The sequence below is a fragment of the Pleurodeles waltl genome, chromosome 3_1 (assembly GCF_031143425.1).
Source record: "Pleurodeles waltl isolate 20211129_DDA chromosome 3_1, aPleWal1.hap1.20221129, whole genome shotgun sequence".
Classification (NCBI taxonomy): Eukaryota; Metazoa; Chordata; class Amphibia; order Caudata; family Salamandridae; genus Pleurodeles; species Pleurodeles waltl.
This window is the reverse complement of record NC_090440.1, coordinates 630932571-630958017: the sequence shown is the minus strand read 5'-3', so window position 1 is coordinate 630958017 and position 25447 is coordinate 630932571. Positions and strand designations below refer to the sequence as shown.

General features: G+C 44.0%; 1 protein-coding gene across 1 annotated transcript in view; it reads right to left on the bottom strand.

Moving 5' to 3' along the window:
• LOC138284401 (mucin-5B-like) overlaps positions 1-25447 on the bottom strand; it is a 1991087-nt gene that overhangs the window by 213915 nt on the left and 1751725 nt on the right. Inside the window, exon 31 of the mRNA XM_069223138.1 lies at positions 18267-18371. Within this exon, the coding sequence (XP_069079239.1) occupies positions 18267-18371 (105 nt within the window). The remainder of the gene's footprint in view (positions 1-18266; positions 18372-25447) is intronic.

Here is a 25447-nt window from a genome sequence, read left to right as displayed (position 1 = left end):
TGAGGCTAGTGTACCAGATCCTCCCTGCAATTCAAAAGAAAGCATGTGCCCTTCCTTTAATTCTCTATCCTGCACTTGGTGTTCATGCTGTGGAAGCACCTTTTCCTTGATATTACTTTCTAGGTAGGGCGATTATATTGTGCTTGCTGCCTAGCTGTGGATGAATCACACTTAAAAGAGGATGCAGTCAAAATGTGAGAGCCTACACAGTTCACAGAGAATGATCCACTTGACTGTCTTTTTGGTAGGAATCAACCCTGCCAGATCTTGTGTTTAGTTTTACCTTTTTCTTTTGAAGAATGACTTATTTTTCAGCTGGAAGTACTATGAAGTACGTAAGCAGTGTCCATTGACAATAATATAAGTGACAGAAGGACAGACTTCCAATTTACACCACAAAAAGTTTCACAAGTGAACTGTAACTTGCTGATGGGGGGCGTGGCCAACATGGCGACCGGAGCGGCCGCATAAACCGCAGCTCCGCTCTCAGCCTTCGGAAAATATCCTGCACCAGATGCCTCCGTCCTTCTAAAAGGAAGGCTCCGCTTGCGCAGACATCGAGGCTCCTTCGGTGCCCTACAGCACGGTCCAGGTGCCACTGGAACTATTGCACTGCGGAGGCGCAGATGAACACCCGAATCGAGCGCTGGGGAGAGCGGCCCGATTGAGCACAACGTCGGATCCAACGGCTGCCACACACCATCCGGAAGGGGACCAGAAGTGAGATCGAGGACCCCGCACGGGCTTGCAGACCCGCGGCGGAAGCTTCAGGCTCGAAACTGTTGGCACAAGTGAGGTACCGGCAGAACGCAGCGGCCCAGCGAACCCCCCAGCAGGAAGGCCGCATCCGATAAATATAGTAGTCCTGGCCGCACGGACCGTGGAAACACATCAGCAGTCTCCCTAGCGCCGGACCTCCAAACCCACGGGACTTCACCCTCCCTCCGCTGGTGCACGCGGCTCCAAATAGCAAACACACCGCTCAGAAATGTTTTAAATCCGACATTACCTCCAACAGTGAGCCCCGACTGAAGCAAACAATAGAAGTATCGGACACCATAAAATGCAGGTGGGCGCGATCACACAGCTCCCGAGGAGAGGCATGGGCATTGGCAGCCATATTGACAGCCCAGTACTTGAAAGCCTTTCACACCCCACAAGGACCTGCTTTGCGCCCTACCGGTGACACAAACTGAGTCGCGGGGCCCCCCAGGGTATACTAGGCCCGCATAAGCACAAAGGAGCCACAACAAAATAAACTTAATACTGCACTGCCTGCAGCAAAACTGCACTGCACACTGTAACTGCCTGCAACTTGCCCCATTTTACAACTGTCGACTGCTCAAAAATAAAGCAAAAATCGCTCAGATCTGCCAGTGCTTGGCCTGTCTCCTGTATATGTCTTGTACTTACAGACAGGGAACAAGGCGTCTGGTCAACAACTAACTAAAACTGCAACTTACCTGCTGAAAACGCCACCACTTGCCTTGAGCTCATGCTCCTGTGAATTGTAAAACTACCCCCACTAGCACAAAGCAAACGGCCCGCATACCCACATCAAACCCATACTACACCCTCAGACTGACACCACTCAGAGTGCAACTGAGCCAAACACTACTGGTAAATATCACTAATAAAGCCTCTAGTTTGACCCGAATACAGTACGACAGCTCCACCAAATCAAGCCATACAAAGACAACCAATGGGCAAGCCGAAGATACCGCGATTGCCACCAGGAAACATGGACTCAGATGAACCAGCTCCACCCTCGGAGTCCTCAGTAACGCACCAGGCACTTCAGAAGTTGGAAGCAACTCTACAAACTCACACAACGCAATTCGAGAAGATACTACAAGCTATCCTAGACACCAAAACGACCTTGGAAACAAAAATAGGTTTAGTTGTTGAAGATGTCAATCTCCTACTCACGGACCAACAAGACCTGGCGGAAAGGGTAACAACACTCGAAGAAGATGCGGCACAGATAGCACCATCGATAAAAGACCTCCAACTGCAACTAATGACAATATCATCCGAGGTTGAAGCCCTGAAGCGCAGAACCGAAGACACTGAAGGCAGATCACGTCGGAACAACATTCGCTTCGTGGTATTTCCAGAACGGGCAGAAGGTCCTAGCACAAAACTATTCATCGAACAATGGCTCACGGGTACAATACTACAAAATAATATTCCGAAATTTTTGTCCATAGAGCGCGCACACAGGCTTCCTGGAATACCCCCCACCAGGTGCTCAGCCCCGTCCGTTCATAGCAAGACTCCTTAATTACTGTGATAGAGACCTCATCCTGCAATTGTTCCGCAAATCAGGCCATGTAAGGTTCGAAAACGCAGAAATCACGGCTTACCCAGACTGAGGAGGTACAAAAGAAGCGTAACTCCTTCTTCAAGGTCGAAGAAAGACTATGGGGGTCATTCCGACCCCGGTGGACGGCGGGCGCTGCCCGCCACCCGCCGTGCGGAGCCCACCAAAAGACCGTACCGCGCTCAAATGACGCGGCGGTCATTTTGACTTTCCCGCTGGGTGGGCGGGCGACTGCCAAAAGGCCGCCCGCCCAGCGGGAAAGCCCCAGCAACGATGAAGCCGGCTCCGAATGGAGCCGGCGGAGTTGCTGGTGTGCGACGGGTGCAGTGGCACCCGTCGCGATTTTCAGTGTCTGCTTTGCAGACACTGAAAATCTTAATGGGTCCCTGTTAGGGGGCCCCTGCAGTGCCCATGCCAGCGGCATGGGCACTGCTGGGGCCTCCAGGGGCCCCATGACACCCGTTCCCGCCAGCCTCTTCCTGGCGGTGTAATCCGCCAGGAACAGGCTGGCGGGAAGGGGGTCGGAATCCCCATGGCGGCGCTGCTTGCAGCGCCACCGTGGAGGATTCCCTGGGGCAGGGGAAAACCGCTGGTTTCCCTTTTCTGACGCCGCGGTCAGAATTGCCCCTGAAGCACCGCCAGCCTGTTGGCGGTGCTTCCTCCGTCCCCGGACCGCCAGGGTCGGAATGACCCCCTATGTGAGCACGACATTAAGTATGCTCTGTTTTTCCCTGCCAAACTGCGTATACAGGATGACACTCGCAGTCTCTTCTTCACTGCCCCTGAGGATGCATGGACCGGGCTGCACGCTAAAGGCCTTGCCGACCCGATAAACCCAAGAACTCCAGTGGAAAAATGGTCATCTCCAAAGAATAGACGTAAGTCTCGCAGAAAGCAAGACACTAAACCTTCACCTGAACAGTCTCAAGCGGAGCACTCCTTATTACTGCAGGCCACAATGCGCTTTGTCAACACATCTCCAACTTCCCTCTATACCCAAACCAAAGCAGATCATGAACCAGATGTACAATATGACTCCACAGACTCCAACTGAGGCCCTACCCTCACGCCGCGCATAGCAGATGACATTTGTTAATCATGCAGGCCAATAACATCTCCACATTTTGGGTTATGCCCCTCCTCCACAAAACCTGTCTACCTTGCTTAATCATTCGGACCGGAGCAACGTGTAGCTAGGCCTTATCGTTAACCTAAACTACAGCACCTTAGACGTCGGAGGCCCCCATGCAGGCGCACCAGCAACAAGAGCGCTATGGGCCAGGAAACTCACTGACTCGAGAGCATGAGCCTAAAGCACCCCCGCTCCATATGGACTGGTTCTCCAAGATGGCAGACACTGGCATACCACCAGCCATGTTGCATGCACAGTTAATGTTTTACATAGTTATTGTTTTTCATGTCACCAAATGGGACCCACTCATGGTACGTAATGTAGATCACGATCATAGTAACTGGCGTTACAATTGCACTCTCAATATAGGCAAAGTAGGTAGTACCAATGTTGGTAACTGCCTGTCCATAAAGCTCACCGAGGACATCATAGGCACGCACAGAACAAGGGCAGCATATTCTCCATGGTCAATAAACCAGAACACACATCATGACCCCTCAATCTCAACATAACACCCCACAATATAAAATAATCACAAGGAACATTAGGGGCATGGCATCCCCACGCAAATGCCAACGGATTATACGTACCTTAGGAGACACCAGATACATATTGCTATGTTACAGGAGACTCACCGAACTGGGTCCTCACTAGAGAGTTCACGGGTAAAATGGCGGGGACAATTATATAGCACTACCTTCTCGACCTTCGCACGCAGGGTGGCGATTTGAATAGCACCAGGGGCCCCATTTGTAATGTCCCGAATACAATACGACCCAAACGGGCGCTACGTGATATTGTAAGGGGTCCTAGATGGCTCTCCCTTAGCATTAATGGCTCTGTATACCCCTAACACAGGCCAACGCGAATTTCTGTGGACACTCTACAACAGCAAACTCAGAGATCCAGCTGTGGCTACTCTATGGGGCGGCGATTTTAATTCAGTGCTAGACACACATATGGATCGCTCATTTCCTCCACTCGCCACGGCCCCAGCCAGACAAGCATCCACCGACCTGGTGGAGTGGGCCTCCAATAACGGACTGAGAGAAATCTGGAGAACATGACACCCCACGCAACGGGAATACTCTTAGTATTCATCAGTGTATAAACTACACACCAGAATAGACATGTTTTTTGCAACAACTGACATAATCCATAAAATACACACATCAGGATACCTAGCCCGCACCATCTCAGACCACAGTCCGTTACACGCCACATTATTATGGGACCCATATTTATACTTTTTTAGCGCCGCATTTGCGCCACTTTTTGACGCAAAAGCGGCACAAACTTACAAAATACAATGGTATTTTGTAAGTTTGCGCCGGTTTTCCGACAAAAAGCGGCGCAAAAACGGCGCTAAAAAAGTATAAATATGGGCCTGAGTGCGCTCAGAGCCAGTCATAGGGATGCAGACACCAGGCTGTGCAAACACGATTATAGACACTTTCAGGCACGACAGCATGCAGAAGGGGACAGATCCAGGAAAATGTTACCCTGGCTGGTTCACCAGCCGACACAGTCCTCACCTAGAGGCGCGATTAAACTACATACAGGCCTTGTTGTCAACACCCAGGTCGAAATTAATACAGCCTTTCACACGTATTATTGCACCTTATATCAACCCTCCACCTCCCCTACTGAACAACAATTGATTGAATTACTATTGATTATCCCCCAAAATCCGCAAATAACAAGCAACACAGATACACTAGACGGCCCTATCACAATAGAAGAACTACGCTTAGCTCTCTCTCAAATGGCACGTAATAAAGCCTCAGGCACAGACGGTCTGCCAGTGGAATACTTTAACTCACAACCCAGTCATCTTTTGCAACCCCTCCTAGAGGTGTTCAACGAAGCCCACAACAGAAAGCAACTCCCAGACTCTATGCGTGAAGCACTAATAATAGTGCTTCCAAAACCAGACGGAGACCCCTTAGACGTCAGGTCATATAGACCTCTTTCCCTCCTAAACTCTGACTGTAAACTCCTAGGGAAGATCCTAGCAAACAGACTACTCCCTTATCTACCAAACCTAATACACCCAGATCAATCCGGATTTATACCAGGTAGAAATACTTTCTTAAACATCAGGAGATTAATTTGCTTAATGCACAGCGTTGACGAGGAAGAAGCAGTGGCTATGTCCCTGGACATAGAAAAAGCTTTTGACACGCTCAGCTGGGACTATCTTTACCGTACATTAGAGGCATTCGGTTCTCAACACGGCTTTATAAACTGGATTAGGACATTACACCGCAAACCTATAGCCCGAGTTAAAACGGGACAAGTCATCTCCAAAGAATTTCCCATTGGTAGGGGCACTCGGCAGGGCTGCCCGCTCTCTCCCTTATTATTTGCTATTGCAATGGAACCATTAGCAATTAAACTCCGAAGTTACGCTCACACTTGGGGCATCCCTGAGTTCAATTCATATCACATTGTGTCTCTATACGCTGATTATGCCCTAATCTACCTACGCAAACATTCTTCATCTGTCACAGAGATAATGCAAATACTAGATAACTTTGCACTGGGATCGGGATTACACATAAACTGGACCAAATCATGCATTTTCCCCCTCACTCCTATACCAAATGAACAGCATAGGATATTACCCCAATATCAACTCCCCTGGTCCCTCCCAACCTTTAAATATCTAGGTATACAGGTTTACCACTCTATGATGGATTTAAAGGAAGGCAATCTGGACCAACTGATCAGATCCACCCGGGGCTCGCTGTTATTCAGGAGCTCGCACCCATTATCCCCTATGGGCCGGACTGCCATAGCTGAAATGCTAATCCTACCGCACTTCCTATATTATTTTACTGCTCTCCCGATATCTTTGCCACGCTCATTCTTTCATAAACTACACTCCCTCCTGACCGATCTACTATGGGGCAGAGATAGACGGAGGGTGGCACTATCTATTACACAACACCCACAAGAAGAGGGCGGACTAGGCAGGCCAAACCTGGAATTATACTACGCAGCTGCTCAACTACAATGGATATCTCTATGGCTCAATAATTCAACCTCCCCAAAATACATAGCTTTGAACGCATACACAGCACCACAAACAATCCTAACGATACTACTGGCTGGACCCCCCTACCCACTGAATAGTTCTCCATTAGTAGATGCTGCTAGATTCTGCTGGAGAAAATACATCCAGGGCAGAACCACTTACCCCCCTTATTCCCCTTCATTACATCTATCTCAAATATCGAAGGTGCAGGACCTATCATCTCATCACGATATACATGTAACAAAAACATTAAACACGGAAGACTTATACTCGAACTCCCATATAACCACTTTCGCAGAACAGGTGTCTGCTGGGACAATGCAAACCGGAGCATTCTTGATATATGGCGCCATTACTAAACTTTTACGCAATTTCTGGGGTAGCAATTATACCGAAGCCAACGAATACCCCTTACTTACTACACTCCTCACTATAGGCAATGCTAAAGGCACTATTAGAACACTATACAAAATACTTTTAGCAAACGCCCGTACAAATCTATCCCCAGCTAAATCCCGTTGCACCAATCTCCCAAAAAACCTGGGAAGCTGCCCTCGCCACGATTAAAACTGTGTCTTGTAACACCAGACTAAGATACACCGAGTTTAACTATATTCATCAGTCCTATTTATCCCCAGCCCACATCGACAGAATTTACCCGAGTTCTAAGCCAGAATGCCCTAGATGCACCACACCCTCAGCTAACTTTTACCACATGGTATGGGAATGCCACCCAGTAAATGCAAGCTGGCAGCGTATCACAGAAACTACATCAGAAATCGCTGACAACACGCTCATCCCCTCCCCGGAATCGTGTTTACTGGGAATACGTCGGTGTGCCAAAGGTGATAAACACCAACACAGATTCATAGATCTTGCATTTGTGGTATACAAGTGTTTGATCAGTACACACTGGAAGGCCCCTCAAACCCCTCCTTACTCCGCCTGGCTTCGCGACCTATACAATCGCACACAAGCAGAAGCTCACACATTAAGACAACTACAACAAAAGGGCCAGCTACAGGAGAGACTTGAAATCTGGGACAGCTTCTAGTGAAAATAGAAACCAGAGATGACATGTACCCCCCATGGCCCCCTACACTCCTCCTGTCAAACGCGTTGACATTACTACACCCAATTACCATACAAACTAAGCAACCAATAGCACTGCTCCCAGTGGAGTCACCGGGCACTGCGATAAGCCAACACGTGCAAGTTAGACCTGCTCAAACCCCCCTCCTGTTATTACTGTCCAGGTCTATATCAGACGCACACCTCTTGCCCCTTGCATTCAAATGCTACCCTCACTATTTAAAATGCCATAACGTACGAGCATACAAAAGAAACAATCAGAGTGACTACAGTTATATATTGCACAGTTTTTCTTTGTTTTTCCTTTTCTTCTTGATGCATGCCAATAAAGTAAATTTTGATCGTGCAGTACAGAGTTTAAAAACACTAGTGAATATATGTAAGTGAAGAAACTGCACACTTTTCTGTAACAAATGTAATGCATTGTCGGTTTTTGCACCTTGTTCAATAAACAGATTTTTTTAAAAACCTGTAACTTGCTGATAAACACTGAAATATTCTAATGCTGAGAATTCACTGGACCTTAAACTGTACTTTTAAATCTCTGCCACGTTTTCGTCCAGATTTGCTGTGGCATGATTCTGTTCCAATAAGCACTTCCAGAAAAACGATTAGTTGTAAGAAAACATTTTGACAATTTGATTGAAAAAAACTATCCTTTCAAAGAATTAACTGTCCTCTGTAAAAAGTGATTTTAATCCTGATTTTAATTTTAATGCACCTACAGTGCACATTTCCGCACTGTATGTGTACTGAGATCTGTATGATGAATGCAAAATAAGATCAATGTATATCATAAACTAGAATTTAAAGTGCCACAAACAGGACTATGAGAGCTGCACAGGAGGCATGGCATAGAGTTGTTCAGAGCAACTGCATTTTCTGTTGCGCAGGATGCATTCATAAACTTTGGACTATGGCTGGGGGTCTGGACTTCAACACCCAGAACACCTTGGTGATTTCCAACAGGACAAGGTGGCGTATAGAGCTAGTAAGTGCAACAGCATTTCCTGCAGTGTAAATTACACTTGGGGTGTACCACCGGGCCAAAGAAAGTTTAATCTGTGGCCATCTGCAATTGGAAAGGCGTGGGCTAGCCCACCACTCCTTCATTTATCTTTTCACTACGGTTAAGAGCAAGAAGGAAGGCAACTCCAACCTTCCCACCACTATTGACACTTTCCTAGAGCATGTAGTTGTCATTACTTCCAGAGAAGTAGAACTTGCTTAGAGGTGCCTCACAATAGATGGCTCCAACATCTCCATCCCTGACTTCCACAATCAGCACCATGAGCCTGCAGCTAGCAACAATGAGCTGTATAGGATGGAATCCGCTCAGGCTGCTGACAATAACGGCTCCTTCCCCTCCTTCATAAAAGGGCTACTGTGAAGTGTAAGAAAGGGGCATTTGTGTCCCAAAATTAGTGGATAAAAGCATCAATGCCTCCAGATAATATTTCAACACCTGTGTTGGGTTGGAGATTGCACTGGTTTCCTTTTGTGTCACAATCAGTACCCTGATAAAAGGCAGTATTTTGTTGTTTTATGCACTGTTACAGTATATTGAATCGCAACTGGATGATGCTATAAAACTCTCCCCTGCCTTGGACATACATTTTCTGCCTCCCAAATGTCCCATCGTTCAGCGTGGCTGAGCTACCGTTGTTTACATCAGTGGTTCCCAAGCTGTGGTCTGGGAACCCCTGTGAGTCTGCGAAGCATCTTCAGGGTGTCTGCAACTGCTTGCACAATTTAATAATATTAATAGATTAGGTCTCCAGCTTTCAGTAATGACTCAGTCGTTGGTCCCGGGATTCTAATAATGATTTCGTGGGGATCCAGAGAAGTCAAAAGGTTGGGAACCAGTGTTTTACATCAATCCCCACTGCTTTGCCTTCCTTTTCTATTGAATCTAATTAAACCAATTGTGTCCTTTGCATACGCAGTTCAGACCATTTCCCACTAACTACACCGCTGTGCAACAATATTCATCCTGATACCCGCACAGGATATTTTATTGCTTGTGTGATACAACGGCATATGGGGATTCGATTATGGCAGCCGTCATTGGACAATCAGACAGCACTACAGTGGTTCAGGCGAACACCACATGGCCACATGACAGAGTCAGCATCTCAAAAACAGAGACAGCACGTTATGATTCTGCTGCGGTTCATGTTTTGGGCTCAAGGTGGGACAAGACCATTGGAAGGATGGCCAGAGAGAAAGGGAAGAATCCCAGGAAGAAATACAGAGTGACTGCTTATTCCAGGAAGTATTAAGTCACATACTGTGTACAATATTACTGAGTAAGGAAATCATAATAAAAAAATTAACCAGAGACACAACTAGGCGTATCTGTAGAACCACAGTGGTGGCAGGGTGATCCTTTCTGTGTCAGACAAGATGACACAAACCATACCTAGGAGGCCATGGTCACCCAGTTTGTGGAAGGCCAAAGACATTTACAGTTAGTTCTAGAACAACAGACACAAATTGCCTGGAAAGACTGGGAGGACTTCCAGACTGGCTTAAAAGAAGAGGTTTCTTTATTAACCACAAAACCTCAGGTACAAGATACAGCCATCCTGCATTTTATAGATGCCATATCCAGTGCCCAGGTCCATCCAAAAGTTTCTGCATCCGTTCTACAGAAGTTCCAAGTGGGGGACGATCCCGATTATTTCTTTGTAAATTTTGAGAGGGTGGCTACATAAGAACATGACCACAAGATAGATGGGGACAATACATAGCCCCTTTGATGTCTGGAGAACTGCAGGCTGCTTACCAAGCAGCAAATCCTGCTGAGGTGACAGCATAGGACCATCCTAGAAGGTTAGGATATGGCTCTGAGAATAATAGGAGTAAATTCCGGAAAGAAAGGTGGGCCAAAAACACCTCACATGGCTGAGAGAGACTTGTAATGAGGGTAGAAAGCACCCTATGAAAGACAAACCTTCAAGTAAAATGCAGAAAGGTGAAAAGCACTGAGTGTTGCACGAACATGGTGAAAGTAGTATAAGAAGTATGTAGAACTAGACGGTGTGACTTAACTGTACCCCTCTGTTTGCCTTGAGGGTCATATCACGCCTGATCTCGGAATTTAGAGAAGACGGACACATCCCAGGAAGAAATGCAGAGGGACTGCTTATCCCATGAAGTATTGAGCCACGACTGTGAATAGTATTCCTAAAATAAGGAAATCATAATAAAAAGATTAACCAGAGACAAAACTGTGCGTATCTGTAGGACCACAGCCCTCAACACAAACGTTAGTGTCACCAGTCAGGACCTTGTCTCCTGAAGCTTGTCCCTATATTATGATTTTTGGTAATATTCCAGTTTTATCTCTTATGGTGTCTGAGAATGCCTCTCCATTGAAGAGCAAAGAAGCACAGTGGTTCACAACACACTAGGGTTTTCATATTCTGCATTAAAATCAAATCTTGTTTGAGAGAAGCACTGTGTTGATTGGTCCCTACCCAAAACTGTATAAAAGAGATTGTCCTGTTAACTTCAGTAATAGCCCAGTATCAGCTACAGCACAATTCAAATTTTAACCTTAAGTCTTTTTTATCGACCCTTTTTTTTAGCTCTGAGCCAGAACACCCCATTTTAAAACCCTTGCCCTCCCTGATGCAATCCTATGCCTTCATTTATTGATTTTCAGCCATTGGGTAGTCTTGAACAAATAGACTGATGGCCTACCCTGCAGCCCTCCGTTCCGTGGTCTCCATTCATGAGGAAAATGCTGATATGTTTACTCTTGGACGTTCCTTACATATTAACTCAGTCATTCTAGGTCTGGTAAGCTAAAATACTGCTGGTATGTCCTCTAAGATTAATATGGAACATTGTCAGTTACTTGTGAAATCATTGATATTGTGATGTTTCAGGAGTCTATGACCATGTCTGATATTACCTGTGATAGCTTTGCATATTACTCATTACCTGCCCTTTTGAGTACTTCGGGGAGAGCCAAATGTGTTGTTTCCACTTGATTTAGGGTATCATTGTAAAGTTGTGCTACACCTATTAATTCCAATGATGAGATGATTCAAGTGTTTCTAGTTAACTGGTTGTGTTTTTCATTAATCACAATTTTTGAAAATTGTTTACTGCTATTCATGTTTTTACTGGTTTTTGTAAGTGGTCTTGCCAAGGGGGTGTCTTCTATGCCAAGATTGGCTGAAAGGTCTTGTTCACCAACACTTTTATTTTTACTCCCACTAGAACAGCTTATCCTTTTTACCATTAGACTCAGGAGGATCTTCACTCTAACTTCTTAATGAGCATGATTCAATGAATGTCCATGAAGTTTTTGTTTGGGATGATAAGTTGATTTCCACATTTACTAGATGGCATCCTGTTCAATTATAGATTACATTTTCGTTTCGAAAAGTATGTGTAATGTTTTCCTTAGTGGTGTATCAAGATGAGTTATTGTATTTATCATAACCTCCTCTCAATTGATTTTGAGTTACACATGTCTAGATTGTGATTGCTCCCAACTGACGTATTGAGCACCTGAATTAAGAGCAACAGTTTAAGACTCATGTTGAATCTACTTGATCCTTCCAAATTGCTCTTTACTGTGCCAAATAATAATTTAGCTTGCCTTTATTTGTGTATAGCACTGGATCATATCTCAGGCATAACCATAAAATCTTTTATTGACCTAGGACAGGGCTCTGCAAAATCGGTCCTGGAGAGCCAGGTCCATGCCAGATGTTTACCATATCCACATTTAGAAACAAGATGTTTCAGAATTCTACTTTTTTCTAAATGTGGATATCCTAAAAATCTGGCATGGACCCGGCTATCCAGGACCAACTTTGCAGAACTCTGACCTAGGAGAATCCATCATGAGCATGCTTCTTAAACCAGTTAGTACAAGTAACCTTGATACATCTAAATCATTTGGCTCTGCTTGCTCCCAGTGTGATGTCCTGTGACATGATGTCAATGATGCCACCTGGCTAGAGTTGACAGCTTTCATTATGCCAATGCAGCAACTATCCTGTATTACATCTGTAATCAGTTTGAAAAGAGAGCCACTATGCAAAATGTAGCAGGACCAAAACAAGACAAGTCAGGGTGTAAGATGTGCAAGAAATCACACAAAAGATCATATTTCAGGTTGAAAAGGTATCATGTTATGGCAGGACATTTGATAATTCCAACCATGAACATCCTTCTGCTGTGGTGGGAGCCAACTCAGTGGAAGTGTTGATGAGATTTCATTCATACTCACATTTAATGATAATTTCCAATGAAGTGTTGTGCAGTAATTTTGGAGATTAACTACTTTGTCTGAACTTGATGTGCAACCATGGGGTTATAGAGAGGCTCCAATAGAAATGCAAGGTTATTTTGAGGCAAATTTAGAACTTTGCAATCATTCACCTGTAAGAACATGTTACATTTCTATAAAAGGTGATCATTTGAATGGATGGCCTGACCAGAAAGCTTTAAGTGTTAAGCTTGCCCAATTCTGATCCCCAGGTGGTAGTACAGGAAGTTCATCAGGAGGCCATAATTTTGTAAAACATTCCTAGCAATTGTTCAAAGGTAAGTTGGGTTATCTGAATGGATGGAAATATCATATTAGGCTAAAGAAGGGTGCCATACCTTTTGCAGCCAAGGTACGGCATATATCTGTGAGTGTGCAGGAGTGTGTGATGGTGGAATTTGAAAAGTTAATAGATGCAGGTGTTATTGAGACAATAGAGGCAGTGAAGTGGTTCACTCCCATAGTGGTAGCTTGGAAAGCCAAAGGTGATGATCGCTTGTGTGCCAACTTAGGAGCACTTAACTGGGAAGTGATTGTTGATAAATTTTCCTTGGCTAATATTGATGAGGTGGTCACCACACTGGTAGGAGAAAAAGTATTTCACTATGCTTGATTTGGCATCACCTTACCACCAAATAGAACTTGATGATTCTTCTCAGGAATTGACAGCTTTCATAATGAAAAAAGGGGGTCATATACATTTTACATTCAGGTTAGTGCCCGTAGTATCAGCCTTCCAGAGAATGATGTCCGATTTCCTAAAAGTATTGCTGGGCATTAGGTGCTGTCAGGATCGCCTGTTAATTTTTGGAAAGGATAGATTGGAATACAATGATAGAGTATGTGTAGTTTTGGAAAGACCAACTAGAACTGGTCTGACTTTAACAGAGAACAAATGCAAATTTGGTGTAGGGGAAGTAAATTTGGGCTGTGGAGGAAGTTAGTGGACTCCATCACAAATCTTGAAGAGCCTGGTAACAATGAGGAATTAGTATAATTTGTAGAAATGAAAAAATACAACAAAAGATTTGTAAAATATTATGCACATAAGACTGTCAATATGAGAGCTCTTCTAGGTAAGAAAGTGGAGTTAGAATAGAATAGAATACTGACTGCACATAGAATTTGAGAGTTTAAAAATGGATTTCCAGAATGCTCCCACTGTGCAAGCGTATGTTCCGGGTGGTGAAGCCATTGTAGTTACAAATGCAAGCTTGAAGGGTTTCAGTGCAGGTCTGCTTCAAAAGAGAAATGGAATTGAAGAACTGATTGTGTGTGTGTCCCATTGTTTGAAGGGGGTCTGAGAAAAATTGCTCAGTAATTGAGAAGAAGGTATTAGCCATATACTTGCCCTTGAAAAGGTTTTGAGATTTTGTTTGGGGGACTTCATTTTGGGTTTGTTCTGACCATAAACCTTTGAAAGAGCTCTTTGTGAAAAAAGGACTTGGTTCAATACCATCTTGAATAGGTAGATGGATAATTTCCCTTCAAGAGTTTACTTTCACCATTGAGTGTATCTTTGGAGTCAAAAATTGTTAAGTTGACTGTCTGGTAAACATCAATAATGAGGATGATTAAGAGATCATGGATAATATGTTTGAGGAAACAGTGAGTGTGTGTGAGGTATCTGCTAGTGATGTGACAGATTGTGAATGGTAAGCTGAATTTAAAAAGATTATATTATATGTGAAGTAATGGAAGCAATAATGGGTGTTAAAGTCAATTCACTGTCCAGACCCTGGTCAATGATTAGAAATTAGTTTGCAGTGGGTGATGACACTCTCCTGCATGACACTAGACATATTTTAACAGAGGGCCTCATGCACAGACTGATATAATTAGCTCATGAGGGTCCTGTTGGCATCATTAAAACAAAGGAAAAACTAAGGTCCAGCTATTGGTGGTGGGAAGTTGACTCTGATGTTGAAAGATGTGTGAAGAATTGTGTTCAATGTAACAACAGTAACACGATATTGATCACCAGATGTACAGTTGGTATGCAGGAACCTTACTGGTCAACTGTGGGATGAAGTGGCCAGAGACATGTTAGGTCTACTGAGGGGAGAGCATAATGCGCCTTATATATTCGTTCTTCTTGAATAATATTCAAGGTGGGTCAAAATAATTTGTCTGTTGGACATATCATCAACTTGTATCATAAACGTTCTAAATGAAATCTGTAAAAGAGAACGCTTTCCCAATTCTCTCATCCCAGACAACTGTTCAGCAGAATTTAAAGACTACTTAAAAATAGTGGCATTAAGCATCAAAAATGTTCAAGATATCATCTAGAAACTAATGGAGCTGTTGGAACATTAAATACAACATTGAAGGAGAACATGCAGTCAGTCAAGGCTAATAATATAGATTGGATGAAAGCTTTACCAGAATGAATCACAGCTTATCCTGTACCTCCCCATTATTTTAGCAGAACTAAGAGAATAAACAACAATGCGATACAATGTGATGCACAATGGAGACAGTGTCAAAATTGGAGCTGAATAGTTAAAGTGAAAGATGCTCTAGAAAACATAGGGGCTGGAGAACAGAATGACTTGCTGGATAACATAGAGCCTGATTTAAAGTTTGGCAGACATGTTACTCTGTCACAAATATGAGGGATAGCCTGTCTGCTGTATTACGATTTCTATAGGATCGTGATACGGGGATGAGATATCCATCAGGTTTGTGATGGAGTAATCTCATTCTCCAAGATCTAAATCAGACCCATAGATAGATGGTAGAAAAGCAATTTATTAAGAATGGACATAGAAATTTGCTAGTGGCAGGAGGAGTTGTAGAATTTGCAAAGCTCTTCCTCATCTTAAAGATTTTTGTCAGTGAGTATCTTGGTTCAAGATGTTCTTTTGACTATTGTTACTCATGTTTTGCTATTTATTTTATTAGTTTTTATTATGTTTATCTTGCTTATGCTTATGTCTTATGTTTCTCTACGTACTGTTGTAAGGTTAACAATACTTATTTTATTAATGTGTATAAGGTTTAGGTCATATTAATTTATTTATGTAACCTCTTATTGTGCTATTATGGAAGGAGAAGTGTGATGTCCTGCAACATGATGGCAATGATGTCACCTGGCTAGGGCTCTTTATGCAAAACCCAGCAACCATGCAATTTAGTATGAAAACATTCCAGAGTAGTCAGTTCGGCTGAGCAGAGGAGCTGACTGTGGTGTTTAACTTTCTCCAAAGATGGCTTGTACTTTAATAAGGGACATGCTCACACCCAAACTACTGGGTTACATTGAAGCCTGTCCAGAACCCCAGGGAATAGCAACAATTAGAGCTTGTTATAAATCTGTTCCTAGGAATTCTTCTTGTTCAGCTTAACATTCTATGCTGTTAAATAATGATTAAAAATCAGACATGAGGTGGGGTTAGAGTGGAACCAGTGGAACATAACTGCCTAGAAACTATTTACTTGATCACTGGGCAAACCCATACAATCACTCTCATTTATGAAGCGCCGTCAGCACAGACCCAGAGCTCAATTACTGAACTGTGAAACCACTGGGCCCGAGGTACAGCCCAAGCATGAGGACTGGCACAAAATCATGCAGCAGACTCCCAACATGTCTCAAAATGCCAGGATCTGACTAATCCAAGTCTGTTCTCTCCGCAGGGTGTGCCATACACCCAATTGCATTCAACCATTATGTTTCCAGATAAACAGGTGGCATGCACCTGCTACCAAGAGTTGAGTGTGGACATTTATCATATAGTATTGGTATGCACACCCTTTCCCTTTATTGGAAAATGGTGGTGAATTTCACTAACTCTGCTATGGTACGCAATGTAGTCTGATCCTCAGTTGCCAGTGTGCGGGGCCTATTCCACTAAAACTAAAGCCAAAATGTTCATCTTGAGATTTGCAGACTTAGCTATTGTCTTTGCACAGCGCCGGATAAGTATGTTTTAGGAATTTCCCAGGGAACCTACACTCCAAGGGTGGGGAAAGGAATTATCCAAATCATCTAATTGTAAAGGTGAGCAACTAGAAGTTGAAGTATAGAAAGGGTTGTGGAATCCTGACCAGGGGCAGGTATTGGACTTGATTCTTCAGAATGGTCTCTGTATAGAGGATATGGGGTGATTACTATCTCTCTCGAATGATAACTCCACTGGGGAGGACTAACCTGACACACCTTGGGTAGTACAGGCACAAGAACCAGACCACCCAAACCTGGTCGACTTACCACTTTCATATTATGAACCCTCCCTGTCACCCTGCCCCCTACCCTACATCCACCAGATATATTGAGCATATCCTTTTTTTCTACTGCACCAACCCTAGTTAGGTTCTTCATTTCCCTCTGCCCTTGATGAATAACACTTTTTCACCTCACACATTACTCCATTTGATGTACACATGTCCAAGACACTACATAATGTGACAAACTACAAATACATAAATAATTACACATATTGGGGCTGATGTTATGATGATCTGTTTTAAGGAGCTGTAACATTATTACACATGTGTAAGATTTGTGTACATTATGACTTTTTTCTCTGTACAAACGTACAGTGCCATGTAATTCATAAAAATGTTTTAAAAAAATAATAATTTTTAGAAATGTGTGCTTTTATGGTCAATTCATAATAACTAAATACATTTTTTAATTAATTGATTGATTCATTCATTGAATAAGAAGTGGCCCATACTTTTTCTTCATTGTTTACAAATGTAGGGTGATGTCTCCCTTGGTTTTAACTAAACAGTAAAGTGATTAATAGCAATTACACAGTTTGACCAACATGTAAACCTCCTAATTTAATATATCCTAATGTAACCTATTTTAACAAATGGAAATGATGCACCTCACAACTGTAACCACAATTTCAGACATGCTTTAAAAAACGTGCACAATAAGAATATACATTGATTTCCCTTTTTACAGCCACAAATTGTTTACATGGAACCCTTAATGACTTCATCGGGTGTGAGTTTAAGTGTCTATCTGTGGATGGGTAGGAGAGGACTCAGGGTTTTTTGAACATGGGTTCATTCACAGGTTTTTCTATTGGGGCATTATGCTTATGGATCACACGATCCCTGAAGGTCAGACATGGTATAGGAATTTTTAAAATTAATTTTGTGACCTGGTTCACATAAGATCTGCTATTATAACAAAAATAATTGTATCACTTTCTGAAGACTGGAGACCTAGCTTAGACTTTCTGGAATGTAATAGTCTGGCTCTCTGGTTACATAGAGATATACAGACAACCAATGAGTGATTTGAGCAAGACTCACAGCACGCCTATGACAATTAAGGAAAGGCCATGTGTTCATTGAGGACTGATCTGAATATTGATTAAACAGTTTGAGTGATAAGTTACCTGAGGACTTCTATATTACTTACTTAGCACAGTAGTTGAAGACCCAGATGTATCAGCATGGGTGGGAGTAGCAGCTGATGTCACAGTGGTTGTTGCTATGGGGCTGGCAGGTTTGACAAACATAGTAACTGTAAGAGAAAGGAAAGAAGAATGAAATCATAGACACTTCAGTCCTTGTTACATAACGTATTTTGATGCTGTCAGTTGTTACCTTATTAATCGCTAGTATGCATTCATAAATGGTTATGATCAGTGCCCTAGGGGCCTCCTCTAATATTTACCATTAATTTTTTCTGCATACCATACCAGAAAAAGAAAAGTAATTGTGACAAGGCACATATTACATTTTCTCATTTCAAAAAGTGACGGTTGTGATGTACATACAAACCCTACATAACTAAGGGCTACTTGTATCAAAGTTTTTTTTTGCGAGTCGCAAAACCGTATGTAGTATAGTGTCATTAACACTATTTGTGACTCACAAGGGGGTCGCAAATGCCCACCTCATGATTATTCATGTTTTAAATAAAGCAGTTTTCTTTTTTTTGTAATGCAGCCTGTTTTCCTGGAAGGAAAACGAGATGCCTTACAGAAACAATAAATGAAACGTTTTTGTTTCATTTTCTCAGAGCAGGCAGTAGTCCGTAGGACCACTGCCTGCAATGAACAAATGTTTTCAGTGACATTCACAAAGGGGAAGGGGTCCCATGGAGACCCCTTCTCATTGGCGAATGTGTTTGCACCTACACTGGTGCTAACTGCGATTGTTTTGCGACCACATTTGCGGTCACAAAACAATCATACATGGGACTGCGGGTCGCAATTAGGAAGGGCGGTGTCCTGATGACGTGGCGGTGGAGGTGGAGCAGCCTCCACTTCACCGCCAGTATGGCTGCTGGCGGATTTCCGTCCAGAAAAGGGCAGAGGGCTGCCAGCAGTCATGATACGCTGTGCGGAAAACCGCCTGCACTGGCAGTCTTCAGCACGGCAGTACCTCTGAAAAAGACAGCTGAGGTCCAAATGAGGGCCTAAGTGTTCTAGTATACACATTTCTTATAGTATGTAATGTAGTTAGAAAACCTAGGTCCTTTAGAAAAGTAAGAGTGGACGGTCAGAAAACAGGGCTTTTTGCAGATGCCCCTCACCTAGTTTTTGCTCCCATTTGGACTACTAGTTGCTGGTTTTCTGCCTTTATTTGGGCCTTCTGCTCTGCTAAACAGGCCTAGGGCCAATGCTCTGTTAAAAGGTTCGTGGTAATTGGTGTAATTACAATTGGTTCCAACAGCCTGCCTTTACATCCCTAATATATGGTAGGGCCTATAGGTATATAGGTTTAAAGACCACAGTGGACGTAAAGCATTTAAGTGTGTACTGTAGTGGTGTAAGAGGTAATTTTAAAGCCAGGCCTGCTTTTCAAGCTGCTTTTAAAATATGACTGTTTCTGTCCAAATTCGAAGCACTTCCAAAGTCTAAAACAATATTTGTATTATATATAGGTCACCCCTAAGGCCTGCGCTGAGTGCCCCAATGGTAGGGAGCAGGAAAATTATAAAATATATTTTATATGCCCTGGTGAGGGAAATCTGCCCATTTCATTTTCCCCATTGTAACACTGCTAGCTCCATAGGCTAACATGGAAAGGCTTTATTAAACTTTAATAAAGTCTAATGTCTGACAGGAAGGTGCTAGAACAGTCATTAAAAGTCTCAAAATATTAGTTACAATAAATCCAACAACTTGCCAAGGTCAGATATATTATAACTATTGCAGGAAATTAGTCTTAGAACTTGCTTTCCTGACGTTAACTAAAACATCCCTGTAGCAGCCTCTTCTGATTGGCCAGTCTTTGACGGTTCAGCCAAGCTACTCTGATGAAGTGTGAAGTGGCCTGAGATGAAACAAAGGGACTATCTGCTGGGAAGAGATCTGTTGCTGCCAGGACAGGAAGGGGGTGGGTTGTCAAAATGGTCTTCAAACGGAGAAAGACAGGTAGAGCAGCATCCAGACCCAACCCCACTTCCTACACTCCCAGCCAGATGGGAGCCTCCCTCACTAGATCAGGAGAGAAGCTGAAAGTAGAGTGTAGGGAAAAGTTAGTCACATCTGTGGGGTGGGTTAGCCAGATATGAACCTCCATAAGAGATTTTCTCTATTTTGATTTTTTTTGGGAAGTACTTTCTGGGACACATATATGCCACACTTCTAAGGTTTTGTCACCACAGGGAGTGGCACCCTGCATCTCATTGGCCAGAAGTGCCCCCCCTCTTAGCAGCCCAGAAACTGGAATAAATATGGGAGAGCTGCCCAGCAACTTATATCCCTGCCTGGAAATATAAAGAGAAGAAGGACTACCCTGCTAAATCCCTGGTCTGCACTCTAAAAGGACTGCACTCTTAAGGGCTGCACCTGCTGCACTTTCTGGGCTTCACAAACGAGGTCTTTGCCTTGCTTCAAATGGATTAAGGAGTGGACTCCATAATAGCAACAGATACAAAAGAGCTTCAAGAAGTCACCTGCATCAAGACAAGCCAAGCTGATCAGCTTCACTTGGACTTTAAAGGATGGAGTTGTAGTCCCAACCCCTCAAGAGGTAAATCAAAGCTTCTATACCCTTCTATGGTGTTGAAGAATCTCAAAGACAGAAATGGGACCTTCTGGAAGAAGATCCAGAAGTTTAGAAATATTTGGACAACGTTTGTCAAAAAGCTCTATAGGTTAACCAACCCCTATGTCGAGAGTCAGGACAGCTACATCAAACTGTCCCACTGAAGCTCCAGATCTTTTCACCATTGGCTATGAGAATTGAGACATCCAGGATTCACTGAGGCCTTGCACTGAAGCAAGCTGCCGACATCAAACATGGGCCTGACCTGCCAAAGAAACTCGCTCGGCTTTGATAGAAAAAGAACCAAAAATGTGACTAAGGTTCTGATCACGAATGTGGTGGTCCAAGGACTGCCATACTTGCATTGACAGTGGGACCACCGCACTCCAGGGGGTCTGATTACTCAATTACAACCCTGATGGGTGAACCCACTAGGTTCCCAATGGCATGATGGTGGCCAGAATTGTAGCCAGCCAGGGTGGCGCTGAACTCAGTGCAGCTTGACTGATTACAACTCCCCTCACCGCCAGCCTCTCCATGGCAGTTTCACCACCATGGAAAGGATTTCAGTGAGGGTGTTCTGGGGGGGCCCTTTGCCCAGCACCATAAGAATGCCACTGTCTGCTTTTTGCGTCCTTCCCGTGAGTTTGGCAGTCTCGCGTGGGGACCGCCAAACTCATAATCAGCCCCTGAGTGGGAAGGTAAAACTTGACTGGCACCAACTTTTCATTGTATTTGACCCGTGCTCCATCGCAGTTGGCCTAAAACTTTCACTTAGTCCTGATCCAGGATGACCAGATGGCCACGGTTGTTGCTTTTCACTTTTTAGGGGTTAGAAAGCATATTTTTACTTCTAATCTATAAAAACTCATATATCTGATTCCCTACACTGGATTTTTGTTGTTTTGGTGACATTTGGGGCCAGATGTAGCAAAGTCCCAAATTGCGACTTGCAATTTGCGAGTCCCTGCGACTCGCAAATTGCAAGTCGCAATTTGGGATGCAGAAAGGTGTCTCAGACACCTTCTGCTACTCGCAATGGGGTCGCAAAGACCCACCTCATTAATATTAATGAGGTGGGTCACAATTTGCGACCCCATTGTGAGTATGGGCACTCACGGGGATGGTGGCCTGCTGGAGACAGCAGACCACCATGTCCGTGACTGCTTTTAAATAAAGCAGTTTTTTTTTTTCAAAGTGCAACCTGTTTCCGTTTTCCTTAAAGGAAAACGAGCTGCACTGTGAAAAAAAACCCAAAACCTTTAGTTTTGGTATTTTTCAGGGCAGGTAGTGGTCCATTGGACCACTGCCTGCCCAGAAAAATTATTTTTATGGCCAGACACAAAGGGGAAGGGGTCCCATGGGGACCCCTTCCCGTTTGCGCCTGGGTTACCATCCACTTCAAGTGGATGGTAACTGCGCCTTCATTTCCGACCGCAATCGCGGTCGCAAATGAATATACATAGCATTGCGAGTCGCTAATAGGAAGGGAACACCCTTTCCTATTAGCGAGTCGGAAATGCATTTTGCGAGTCGGGTCTGACTCGCAAAATGCATTTCTGCATTCCGGTGAGGCTTTTGCGACTCGCAAATGGCGTTTTTCACCGTTTGCGAGTCGCAAACGCTTTGCTACATCTGGCCCTTGGTGTTTTTATTTTCCATTGTGTCTTACTTATTTACTGTTTTGTTGATATTAAATGCTGTATACACCTGTCTCTAAAGTTAGGCCTAACGGTTCAATAGCCAAGCTACCAAGGGTTGAGCAAGGATTAATTTATTGAGACTTTGACTAAACCTTATTTGTGATTGTGGCATTATTACTAGCTGTAGGTACTTACCTGCACCTACTAATAAACCACTTTCCAACATGGATGGTATAAAGCCAAAATAAAACACGCTGGAAGTAAATGCATTGCTAGTAATTAATAGCAAGACAAAAGTCAATCAGACACCTAGGGGATGATTCACAAAAGTAACTTACACTTGTGAATAACTAACATCTGTTAATTTACTATGTCATCTTGCAATAACTTTACTACTTTAGGTTCTCAACAAAATTTGAGGGTTATGTTACTTAAACTCTAGACTTACATGTATCCATCCCCTTAATAAAGCACCTCTATGTATGAAGGACACACTACCTGTAAAACTCACACCTCTACCAAAACCACCTCTACCACAACCACCTGCACCTGCACCTGCACAATCTGCACCACCTCCACCATCTGAATCTTCAACACCACCAATTCAACCCCCTCACGAACAACACAAGCATAGTCTCAAACATTCTTACCAGCAGCATTGCGTAGGCAGAGTAGTAGGAGAAACTCTCTAAAATGCCTGCAACATTTATCACAGATTTCTATTTTGTCACTCACTTTCTCTGTCACCATTGTGCCCTAATAAAAAAATTAAATTTGGGGATCCCAGTCTTGTGTCAACTTTTCTTCTGTGGTGAGTGTCTCATGTTAACTACATAGGAAAGTGTTATTCATGTAATGTTCTTCTTTTGCCTTCAAGTGAAATGCATTTAAAAACTACATACTGATATAGAAAGCACTGACTAAACATTTCTATTGGCCAACATTTGTAAATGCAAGAAAGAGATTTTTGTGTGAGTTGTAATCTTATGTATATATAAAGAAGGGAGCAGGGAACTCTGGCTAGTTCCCATGCTTGGGTGGAGAGCTGCATCATTATATAGAGCACCCTACAACACACAGATACTCTAACTCTGATCACCTCAAATGTCTGACTTTCTAGCAAAATTTTAAGCATAGGTTTGGCACAGCTCCGTTCATGCCAAGCTAGAAAGTGACAAGGCTTTTGGACATTTTAACAGCAAAATCTTTAACCGATTGTGTGCCATGGACGAGGTGATCTTGTCCTCGGCACCGGTGCCCAGTGCTGAGGACAAGACCACCTCGTCTGGTTATGGGCCTCCGGGGGGAGCACTCCCCCCGATGGCCTAACACCCCCCTCCCCTGGGCAGAGATGGAAGGGGAATCACTTCCACCCCCACCCCCGTGACCTCCCTGTGGCATCTGATGACGTCATCGCGCTCGTCAGAGGCCTTTCCCCTGAGCTTCCAGTGCAGATTGAAGGAGAAATGCAAAAGCATTTCTCCTCCGATAACGTGGAGGGGGCAGAGAGGCATGAAAGTTGAAGAAAGGCCTTTACTCTCCTTTTGTGTCTCTCTGCGCATTTCTGATCGCGATCGGGCAGCAGAAATGCCACTAGACACCAGGGAATTTTTTGTTGTTGTTGTTATTTCCAATAAGGGGAGCAGCCCCTTCGGCAAGGGCCGCTCCTTGTGGGGCAATTTGTTTCTTGGCTATTTCTGCCCCCCCCCGGGGCAGATTGGCCTTGCGATCTGTCCCCAGGGGGGGCAGAAACCACTAGACCCCCAGGGATTTCTTTTTGTACTTGCGCATAGGGGAGTGGCCTCTTGGGCGATCGTCCCCCAGGGGGTTGGGGGGGCAAAAAAACACTAGACACCAGGAATAATTGTTTTTTTGTTTAGTTTAATTTTTTTATGTTTGGGGAGCGACCCCTTGGGCAAGGGTCGCTCCGGGGGGGGGGAATTATTATTAGGCCATTTCTTCCCCCCCCCGGGGTCAGATTGGCCTATGGCCCCAAAGGGGGCAGAAACCTCTAGACACCATGGATTGGTATGTGTGTGTATTTTGCTTTGGGGGGCAGCTCCTTGGGCAAGGGTCGCTCCCCATGGGGGCACATTACTGTTGGCCATAACTGCCCCCCTTGGGGGCAGATTGGCCTAGTTTTGGAAGGCCCATCTGCCCCCAAGGGGGGCAGAAAGCCCACCAGAGACAAGGGAAGATTATTTTTTACAAAATAAGAGGTTGGGGGTATGGTCATACCCCAACCCAAATACATGGGACCAAAGTTGTTCTGCCCACCAGTGGGCAGATTGGGCAATTACCCCCAATCCACACCCAGGGGGGTCAGAAAGTCTACTAGATGCCAGGGAATAAAAACAATAAAAGAAAATAGTGGGGTGGTGGCTACCAACCAGTATGGGCCTGGTTATGCCCCCACCCGAACTGAAGGGGCTAACAGTCATTCAGCTCTCCCCCACACACTAAAATATCTTATCCCATGGCAAGCAAGAGGACATTTGACTCTTTTTGATTTTTGTTTTACATTTGGGCCATGAGAGCTTGGTAACTCTCAAAATCGTCCCACTTGGGATGGTGAGGGCTGCACTTTTTTTTTTACTTTGGGAAGCTGCCATGTAGAAAAATCCACAAGACCCAGACACATCTGAAAACTAAACATCTAGTTGATTCCAGGGTGGTGTGCACCCCGCACCATTTCCTTACCCACAATGCCTTGCAAACCTGCAACTTTGCTGGAAAGCACACATTTTTCCCACATTTTTGTGATGGAACCTTCCGGACTCTGCAGAAATCCACACAATTCCTACCACCCAGCATTGTCTCATCTATACTGATAAGATTTCTGCTGCACTTGTCAGCCTAAAAATGTTTTTTTTTCAAACTGCCCTTTTGGACCCACTTTGGCTCCCCCTCAATTTTGACGTGTTTTTGGCTCTTCCCTGTCACAAACACTTGCCCC